This window comes from Cnephaeus nilssonii (assembly GCF_951640355.1).
Source record: "Cnephaeus nilssonii genome assembly, chromosome: 22".
NCBI lineage: Eukaryota > Metazoa > Chordata > Mammalia > Chiroptera > Vespertilionidae > Cnephaeus > Cnephaeus nilssonii.
Window position 1 is genome coordinate 11,617,815 of NC_137093.1, and position 10,137 is coordinate 11,627,951.

At 51.4% G+C, this 10,137-nt stretch overlaps 1 protein-coding gene across 3 annotated transcripts; it reads right to left on the reverse strand.

The window, feature by feature from the left end:
- Positions 1 to 614: 614 nt before the first annotated feature.
- On the reverse strand, positions 615 to 8,241 carry MORN3 (MORN repeat containing 3). 3 transcript variants are annotated; one of them, XM_079762270.1, is made up of 8 exons: positions 8,036 to 8,241; positions 7,435 to 7,608; positions 4,794 to 4,951; positions 2,965 to 3,007; positions 1,646 to 1,830; positions 1,285 to 1,379; positions 1,097 to 1,125; positions 615 to 882 (listed from the first exon to the last, which is right to left on the reverse strand). In XM_079762270.1, the coding sequence occupies exons 2-8, from the start codon at positions 7,577 to 7,579 to the stop codon at positions 803 to 805; spliced, it is 735 nt and encodes a 244-aa protein (XP_079618396.1). In that variant the 5' UTR covers positions 7,580 to 7,608; positions 8,036 to 8,241; the 3' UTR covers positions 615 to 802. The 3 variants fall into 3 exon arrangements, with proteins under 3 accessions (XP_079618396.1, XP_079618395.1, XP_079618397.1); XM_079762269.1 differs by having other exon boundaries at positions 2,848 to 3,007; positions 8,036 to 8,237; XM_079762271.1 differs by lacking the exons at positions 7,435 to 7,608; positions 8,036 to 8,241 and adding an exon at positions 6,648 to 7,351 and having other exon boundaries at positions 2,848 to 3,007.
- Between the last annotated feature and the right edge of the window lie 1,896 nt (positions 8,242 to 10,137).

Here is a 10,137-nt window from a genome sequence, read left to right on the forward strand (position 1 = left end):
CTACTCATTATGTAAGAGTCTTTCTTATCGCGAAGGAATGTTGTCTAGATTAGTGATGCAAAGCCCTTCCCAGATATCTGCTTCACAATTAACCTCAATACATGTTATTCACTATGGTTACATCTGTTAGCAAATCCTCACAATACTCCTGTGAGATCTCTTTTAAGTCCCATTTTATGGCTGAAGCCTGGAGGTCCCTGGCTAAGGGTCACAAATCCAGTACGTCGGGAATTCTGCTGTACATTGAAGTCACCTGGGGAAGCTTTTGAAGGCCCGGGCCTCACCCCAGACAGATAAGAAACTGGGCGTGGAATGTGGCTGTCTATAGCTTTTAAAGCTCCCACAGGATTCCCAAATCCAGAGCCCCTGTGTTAGGCCAAGAAGCTGGGTCAGGTTTAACCCCAAATCTTAGTGACCAATGTGAACAGACGCAGGCTTTCTCCTCTCTGGAGCATCTCAGAGCTCAGAGGCTGGGAGACACCTCTTCTCCCTCCCCTCTAGGGTCAACCCATGCAGGCCAGAGCCCTCTTCCCTCTTCCCTACCTGAAATCCCTCCTGTGGCTCTGCTGCCCCCCCCACACACACACACACCTCACATCACAGGCCCAGGCGAATGCCACCACGTTCTCCTTTATTCTCATGCTCTCAGGGATAGGGGCCTAGAATAAAAGCTGTAACAAGAGGGCCCCCAAAGCCAACTGGGCAGAGAAGCACTGGCCCCTACTGACAAAGGATGATCCAGTGCTGGGAGAATGAGGTGCTCTCTGAGGATGCCAAGGGTGTGCCCGGCGGGAGTCACCACTCACTCCTCCAGTGGGAGCTGCACCGGTTTGAGCAGTTGGATGATGCGGACTTGGTTTTCTCCTGAAGCTCTGGTAGTCTCTGCAGGGGCAAAGCGGTGGTGGGAGCTGGTGTTTCAAAGACACTGTACCAGTGCCCTCTCCTCCAACCTAATACCCACAGCAGGAGGGGCAAGGACTGGAATGGACTGGTCTTCAATGAAACGGGTTTTGAAGGGGAGGAACCCCTCCCCCAAAGGAGACTCCAGGAGCTGCCTCACCCACATAGAGGGTGACAGGTGTGCCCACCCTCTCACCTGGCATCGGTCTCCTTGTTTTTCCTCTTCTTTTTTTTTAAAAAAAAGATGTTTTTATTGATTTCAGAAAGAGGAAGGGAGAGGGAGAGAAACATTAATGAGAATCATTGATCAGCTGCCTCCTGCATGCCCCCTACTGGGGATCGAGCCTGCAACCCCGGGCATGTGCTTGGACTGGGGAATCTAACCGTGACCTCCTGGTTCCTGAGTCACTGGGCTCCTCTTTCTTCTTGAACATGGCCAAGGCTTCCTCCAGCACACCATCGGGATCTACAATTTTGACCTGGGGGGAAACAGCAGGGATGGGTTTGAGGCGCATAGAAGTCCCAGGGTGCCAGTTTTATGAGGTGCTGCCTGCTTTTGGGGGTGCTGCCTGCCTTGTGAGGTGCTACCTGCCTCCCTGGAGATACCCAGACTGAAAACAAAACCTTGTCTGTTCCCTGGTGAGACTGGGCTGGATCAGGCCAGGTTGGGTGTGGTTGGGGGTGGTGGTGCTGTTTTCTGTCTCTGTCTGGGTGTGGTCACAGGGCCCTGATGAGAGCTGCCCACCTGAGGAATGGGGAACTGGGTAGGCTCAGGAGCCTCATCTCGGCCAAAGTCAATCATTGTGCCACACTTGGCTATGTTGTCCACCCAGAAGCCTTCAAATAGCTGACCGTGGTCCAGGTAGAAGAAACGCCCCGGCCCGTTCTTCAAGCCTCCCTGCCAGTAGCCCTCATAGCGGTTCCCATTCTCTGGAAGAAAGGGCAGGGAGGTGTGGGTGCTGGGCAGAGCATGCCTGGCTGGCCTTCTGCCACTCCAGGCTAGGCACCAGGCCCACCAGGAAGCCAGAACAAAACTAAGTTGATTAGAGTGAGCTGGGCTGGTAGATGGGGTGGGGTCTGGGACAACTGACCTATAAACATCAGAGCCCTGGGGTGTCAGTGACTTCCAGAATCAGACCTGTTTCACATCTTGCCTCCACTACTTACTTGAACAAGCCACATGGTTTCCTACTTGTAAAAAAAAAATATTGCTATAATATGAATCGGTAATGTTTTTTCAGCACTTACTCTGTACCTGGTTCCTTGCCTGTTTCTGACGTCACTCCTCACAAACAATTCTATGAAGGATGAAGGACTCCATTTTACAGATGGAGCTTGCAAAGCTCAAGGAGTTTGATTGACTTGCTCAAGGTCACAGAGCTAGGAAGTGACAGAGGCAAGATTTAAAACCAAGGCCTGTTCATCCCAGGAGTCCATGTTCTTCATTGGGAGTCAATTCAACTTCTCATCTGATGGTGGTGAATTTAAGGGGAATTCCTTAGCACTTTTCGATGGCACAACTGCATGACCTTGATCAAGTAACTTAACTTCTCTGTGCCTCCTTTTATTTATAGAGTCAGGATAAGAGTACCTGTTATTATAGAATTGTGGTGAAAATGAAATTATTTCAGTACTGTACAAGTGTAGCTATGATTGTTATGACCATAAGAAAATGTCTTAATTGCTCATATTTATTGTTAGGCTCTCCTTTTAGAGTATTAAGCTCCCTGAGGGCAGGGATCTGGTCCTGTCATGCACCTTAACCCACGCTGGAGTGGCGCTTTGGGGCTTTGCAGGGGCGTGGCCTGATGGGGTCTGGGTTACACAGGACCCAGAGGAATGCGGCCCTGAGGGCACGGGCGGGGCCTGGGGACCAGATCGGGGCGTGGTCATGTGGGCGTGGCCAGCAGGCCGTTGGGGCGGGGCGGGGCGGGGCGGGGCACTCACTCAGGCGCAGCATGCCCTCCCCGTCCGGCTTGTCGTTCCACCATTGGCCCTCGTAGATGTCACCATTGCTGTAGTACATGCGGCCCCACCCGCTGCGCTGGTCGCTACACCACTCACCTTCGTAATACTCTTCGGGTCCGTAAAACTGGATCCCATAGCCCTGAAAGCACGAAGGTGTCCCTGTTCACGACGCCCCCCACCATCCTCCCTGGCACCCAAACCACGCACGCACCTGGGCTTCTTCCTTGCTTGCTCTCTGAGCCCTACATCCTGTATGGAAAAACCTCTCCAGGCTGTCCATGTCCCTCTGTCCCTCCGCTACCGCCTTTATGCAGCCCACGGTCCTTTCTCCCCTCCTCACTCTCCCCTTCCTCCACTCTCCCATTCTCCCTGCCCTCGTGCATCCAACGTACAGCAACTAGAAGGATCTTTACATCTCCCATCTGATTATCCTTGCCCCAACTCTGACTTGATCCTATTAAAAGTCACAGATGCCTCTGAACATCAGATCAAAGCTATGGCTTTTCCTCCCAGGTAACATGAATAGCAACACCACACTTAGCATTCAATCACAGAATGGTGGACTTCCTGCAGATCACATCTAAGGAGGCTGGGTTAAGCCTCCCTCCAAATCCTGATCAAGGCCCTCCCCTCCCTCCCCTAACTCCCACCCCCGTGGGCACACACACCTTGCTGACACATCCTTCCTTTCCTTACTTCTGCCTCCTTTGCTACTTCCCCTTCTCCTTTATTTCTCCCTGGTTAACTCTTTGCTGTGTGTGTGTGTGTGTGTGTGTGTGTGTGTGTGTGTGTGTGTGTGAACTCCTACAGGAAGCCTCCGGTGAATGCTCCATGATGTTCCTCTGGACTCCTTGTGCAAAGCTCTATCCTAACACTTCTCTCATCACTGGCCAATAAACAATTTGAAAGCAGAGATCAAGAAATCCTGGGCTTGCCGAAACCGGTTTGGCTCAGTGGATAGAGCGTCGGCCTGCGGACTCAAGGGTCCCAGGTTCGATTCCGGTCAAGGGCATGTACCTTGGTTGCGGGCACATCCCCAGTAGGGGGTGTGCAAGAGGCAGCTGATCAATGTTTCTCTCTCATCGATGTTTCTAGCTCTCTATCCCTCTCTCTTCCTCTCTGTAAAAAATCAATAAAATATATTTAAAAAAAAAAAAAAAAGAAATCCTGGGCTCTACCATTTGCCAGCAGTGTGACCCTGAGCAAGGCACTTCACCTCTGAGCTTGTTTCCTCATCAGGAAAATGGGGATGATGATGATGATGATGATGATGATGATGCGAGAGAGTTAACTCAAGTACCATATCATTTTCCAGGACTGCAGTAGCAGTTGTTCAATAGCAATAATATATTTTTATCTGTTTCCATGGCCTATGGTGAGGATATTGATGTTTATGGGTAAGAACATGCCTCTGGCTGGCTTCTACCCCTGGTAAGTGGGACCTTCCTCTCTTGTCAGATGACTAAGGGTGTGACCTCAGCTTTCTTGCTCCCACTCTTCCTACCCTCTTCTTATCCTGGCCCAACAGAAGGGGGATTCTCAGAAAGGGCCGTCCAGGGAAAAGAAAGCCAGGAAATGAGTGGGGGAGAAGGAGGAGGGGACTTCTCCCCCACCCACCAGCCCATAGCCTGGCTGGCTTCTTGTAGCCACAGGATTTCACGGGCTCCTCCCTGGGTCTCTCCTCTGCCTTCCTGTTTCCTGGGTTTTGTTCTGAGAAGCCTTTAAGGATTCCCCCACCCCTTCCTTCTCCTACCCAAACAGTACCCCTTTTCCTCCTCAAATCCATCCGCCCCCTTTTTTCCCAGGCCTCTCTGGCTCCTCCCCCTACACACACACACACACACACACACACACACACACACACACACACACAGAGCATGCTTTCAGCCTGGCCCACATCCCAGGGCATGATGGGAACCACTCACCGATTTCTTATCGCCTTTCCACCAGCCCGAATATACTCTCCTGTACTTTCCTTTCTCTTTGTCAGGACGGCTGAGGGTGCCATAGCCATCTCGCTTCCCAAACTTCCAGTCCCCCTCATACATGGTCCCTTTCTTCTTCCAGACCTGTGTTCCTTTTCCTGATGACATACAGATGGGCCAACACTGCAGACATGGCCATCCTGGGGCTGGAGGGCAGTTGCTGGGTCTGCCTGGGCCTCAGGGGCCCCTAGACTTGGTGATTCTGGGGGACTGGGACAGGGTCTGTGCCTAGTCCCTAGACCACCAGCGCCCAGGAAAACCCCCAGAAAGTTCCATTTCTACAAACGTTGGTTCTCCAACCCTTTGCCTGGAAGCCAGATTGACATAGCAAACCCCAAGTAACAACTGGCCCCTCCAGGATTTCAGTCTCATCTCTTTAATAATACAGAATGGATAAGCCAGCTGGCCAGGGTTTTGTGAACAAAAAGAGGCTACCTTGGCAAGCCTGGCAAACTCCATAGCTAGAAGTAACCTCAAGAGATGTTTCAATCATTAAAAAAAAAAAAAAACTGAGTAAGTTATGTTGGGAAGTCACGTCTGAAGGTCTATGTGATAGATAATTCTCTACCTTGAACAAGCCCTGTCCATTGTTTTTGTGCATCTAAAAAAGCATATTTAAAATATCAAAATGATCTTCAGAACCCAGTATGGGGCAAGACAACTCCAACATTCTTCATTATTATCTTTGCCAACATACCTCTGTAAACTATGTATGTGAAATATTAACTCTCCTGTAACCACCAATGTAAAAAAAAAAAAGTATGTATTTCTCTATTTTACTTTTTATCCAATTCTAGAGATTTCCTTGCTTTGCTTTCTCCTTAATCTGCCACCTGTGGATTTCATGTGCCCGCCTTATATAAAATAAGCTGCAAAACTGCCATTCTCAGAAGCATTATCTCAATTCCTTGAGATTTTGCTTCCAGGACTAACCTCAAAACCCTTGTCTCAAAATAAACTTTAAAAACCTTTCTTTAGGTTTGGGATTTTTTTTTTAAAGTATGTTTTTATTGGTGTTAGAGAGTAAGGGAGAGGGAGAAAGAAATAGAAACATCGATGAGAAAGTTCGATTGGCTGCCTCCAGCACGCCCCTTTCTGGGGATTGAGCCCAAAACCCTGGGCATGTGCCTTGACTGGGATGGAGCCTGCAACCTCCTAGTGCATGGTCGATGCTCAACCACTGAACCACACTGGCTGGACAGATTTGAGATTTTTTTCATGGACAGTTTCTGGAAAATGTTCTGCATATTTCACTAGTTCTCCTGAACACATGTGGAGACCCATCACCTACTACTCCAACCCCTTCTGTGTCCTCCACTCCCACCTTTCAGACTGCCCTCCAACTGCTGTGGCCTCCATACTGTTCCTGGAACCCACCAGGTATACTTCTGTCTCAAGACCTTTGCACCTGCTTGCTCCCTGGCCTGGAATGCTCTTCCCCAAATATTCACTCACTCCCTACCTCCTGCAAGTCTTTGCTCAAATCTCATTTTCTCAATAAGGCCTACCCTGACTATCCCGTTTAAAATTACAAGCCTCACCTGGCCAGTGTGGCTCAGTAGTTGAGCATCAACCCTTGAACCAAGAGGTCACGGTTCCATTCCCAGTCAGGGCACATGCCCAGTTGTGGGCTCGATCCCCAGTAGGGGGTGTGCAGGAGGCAGCCGATGGAGATGGATGATGTTTCTCATCCATATTTCTATCTCTCTTCCTATCTCTGTAAAAACCAATAAAAACTTATTTAAAAAATAAAATTATAAGCCTCTTCATACACCCTTTCCCTTTTGCACAGACCTTGGGCTACATGGTTGATAGATGTCATCTCTTATCTTCACAGATAAGCTTTATTCCCATTTTACTGGGGGGGGAACTGAGGTCCAGAATGGCATGGTGGTCACTCAAGGTCATAGTTGGTGGAACTAAGATTCTCACCTAGGTTTATAGACTCCACCTCATTCAATGCAGGTAAGGGGGAGAAAAGAGGGGTTAAGAATCTGAAATTGCAAGACTGGAATGAAAAGTCATGCCACTTTTTAAAATGAAAACTTTTTTTTTGCCTTCAGGTCTTCATTTGTATCACAGGACTCCTGTGCCCCCCCTGCTGGTTAGACCCAGAGCCCAATGCAGTTAAAGCCTGAGCCCCAGCTACTTGAGGGAAGGGAGGGGTCCTCCCTTACCACCTGTTGCTCAGAATCCACATCAGGGTTCAGTTTGAAGACCAGCATCCCAATTGCAAGCTGATTTCCGGCCTCTGCCTTTTCCGCCCGCTAGCCAGCCAGCTGAAGGCTTAGCCCAGGTCTCGGAGGGTGGGACAGAGCCTGTGTCTCCTGAGCCCCAGCTGTGCCTGGGGCTGGTGTCTCAAGACAGCTTTGGGCCCTGCTGGGCCCTGAGACTTTCTCGAAGCTGAAGTCAGGGCTGAGTTCCTTTCCATGTGGAGGTCCCTGGCTGGTCCAGGTCAGCATTTACCCCTTGGAGGAGCCTCAGGGACATATCTTATGTCCCCCATGAGTTCTGTACCCCGTTTCCTTGGCTCAGACCCCCCCCCCCCCGCCCTGAGCCCCTGAAGGTCCCCCCTACTCACCATGTTTCATGTTGTCCTTCCACTCGCCCACGTAGCGGTCACCGTTGACAGCATACACCTGGTGTCTCAGTCCATTCTTCTGGGCCTTTTGGTCGCATTCCTTCCACGGGGGCTGTGACTTGGGTGGGCACTTGGAGATAGGCATGTTGGCTGCTTCAGCGGGGCCAGAGGGTGCTGGCAAAGGGTGAGGGACATCAGGGGCTCAGTGTGCCTCGAGCTATGCCAGGGCTCTGGGGCTTCCCCGGGAGGCACTGTCTGAGCTCAGGTGGGGTGAATCATGTGTGTCCTGAGTCCCTGGGGCAGATGAGTTGCCCTTGGAGGGGATTCTTTTGTGCCGGACTGACCCTCAGCTGTCTCCTCCCTTGCTTCTCCAGGGGCCCTCCTGGGGGGAGGGGGAGGGGTCTGATGGCACAATTACTTGGGAACCCAGGGAAACCAGTAGAGCAGCTGGGTTTGTGATGACATCGGAAAGAAGCTGTCCACAGTATGACCAATCCAGAGTGGATGCTGGCCCTTCAGGCTAGAAGTTGGCCCGGGAGGGCTAGGGGACCGTTCAAGAGACACCGCCCGGTCCCACCTGCGTCCTCTCCCCGGCGCTCACCTGCCGGGCGGAGCCTGGATCCGGAGTCCCCGGGCGGGATGCGGTGTCACAGCCTCCGCCTCAATCGCAGCCGGCAGAGCGCGCTCCGGTGTCCCAGGCCCGGCCGGGGTCGCTATGGCAACGTGGGGCTACAGCACAGCCCGCGGGCAGAGCCCGCCCCTTCCTGCTGGGCCGCGCGAGGCGGGGCGGTTCAGGTCCTCCGCGGCTGGGGAAGGAGGTCTTGGGGCCTGTGGGGGTCCAGTGCCGGCAGGTGCACCCGCCTGGTGGCCGGAGGTGTGCAGGGGCGGGAGGAGGGGGTGTCACGGTGCGCCCCGGCAGGTTACTGCCCTTCCCATGCCTGCCCCTCTCCTGCCTGGGGTTCCCAGAGCAAATACAAGGCCGGAGACAGGCAGGAAGGGGTTAAAGGCGGCTCTGCCAAGATACCGTGGCAAAAGGACCGAGGGAAAACCCAGGCCACGCGGGTTCTCAGTCTCGTGGGGGTTTGCTAGCCGCCGCTGAGAATCCGACGGAGGTTTTAGAGCCCCTCCAACCCTGGAAGATGCGTACATTTTACTTGGACACAGGTAGGCCCGAGTCACTCAGCTCACATCCTTTTCCTGGCCCCCCCTCCCCACCCCCCTACCTCCCGCCCCGTCACTCAGAGTAAAAGCCACACCCTAGTGAAAGCCCTGCTTCATCTGCCCACCTCCCTCCCTTTCCTCTCTGACCTTGTCCCCTACTCCCTGCACCCTCTCCCTCTGCTCCAGCCCCACACACTTGCTTCCTGGAACATTCCCCCCACATGTTCCTGCCTCAGGGCCTTTGCCTCTTCTGTGCCCTCAGCCAAGACTTCTTTGCCTCCAGATAGCAGCCTGGCCAGAGACCAAGCGGCTTCTTCTTCCATCTGCAGTTCTGAGCTCCTGCAGCCACCTGACTGTTCGGGCAAAGAACTGGACGAGTCTGGAAACTGACACCCCTGCCGCGTGTCCCATAGAAAGAGATTGATTGACACTTGAGTCTGAAGGCCCCGACTTCAAGACTGATTGAACTTGGGTGTAATTTTTTCTTTTTGTGATTTGTTTTTTGTGAATATATATATATATATATATATATATATATATATATATATATATATACATACACACACACACACACACACACACACACACACACACACACTAGAGGCCCAGTGCACGAAATTCGTGCACTGGGGAGGGTGTCCCTCAGCCCAGCTTGCACCCTCTCTAATATGGGACCCCTCGGGGGATGTCCAACTGCAGGCCCTGTGGAATCGGGCCTAAACCTGCAGTTGGACATCCCTCTCACAATCCGGGACCGCTGGCTCCTAACCGCTCACCTACCTGCCTGATTGCCCCCTAACTGCTCCCTTGCTGGCCTGATTGCCCCCTAACTGCTCCTCTGCGGCCCTGATTGCCCCCAAATACCCTCCCCTGCTGGCCTGATCACCCCTAAGGCTTTTATTAGTATAGATATATATATAGATATATATATGTAACCATTTTAATTATTTTTAAGGGTACAGCTCAGTGGTATTAAGTACATTCACAATAGTGTGCTATCATTCACACTATCCCTTTCCAGAACATTTCATCATCCCAAACTAAAATCCTTTTAAAAATACATATATATTTTTATTGATTTCAGAGCAGAAGGGAGAGGGAGAGAGAAATAGAAACATCAATGATGAGAGAGAATCATTGATTGGCTGCCTCATGCACGCCCCTCACTGGGGATCCATCCCACAACCCAGGCATGTGCCCTCCTGGCTCACAGGTCGAGGCTCAACCACTGAGCCACGCTGGCCAGGCCCAAACTAAAATTCTGGTACCCATTAAACAACAACTTCCCATTCCTCTCTCCCCCAGCTCCTGGTAACCTCTGTTCTACTTTGTCTTAACAAGTAAACCTATTCTGGGTGCCTGGTTTCACTGATTTCATACAGTATTTGTTGAAGTGTCATTTTTGCTCCAGTGGATGCTCCTTCATTGCTTTGCTCTTCACTCCAGGTGGAAGGGGAATTTTGCTCTGATTTCCACACTTTCCACATCATTTATAGTTAATTTGCTGAGTGTGTGCCTCTCCCTCAGTGGATAGTAATTAAT

Bases quoted from the DNA above. Each gene is read 5' to 3' on its own strand.
- MORN3 (XM_079762269.1), bottom strand. From the start codon at position 7,579: ATGCCTATCTCCAAGTGCCCACCCAAGTCACAGCCCCCGTGGAAGGAA. The intron at 4,952-7,434 runs GTGAGTAGGGGG...GTATGTCATCAG, and splicing joins GAAGGACAACATGAAACATG to GAAAAGGAACACAGGTCTGG. The intron at 883-1,096 runs GTGAGAGGGTGG...TTGCCCCTGCAG, and splicing joins AACAAGGAGACCGATGCCAG to AGACTACCAGAGCTTCAGGA.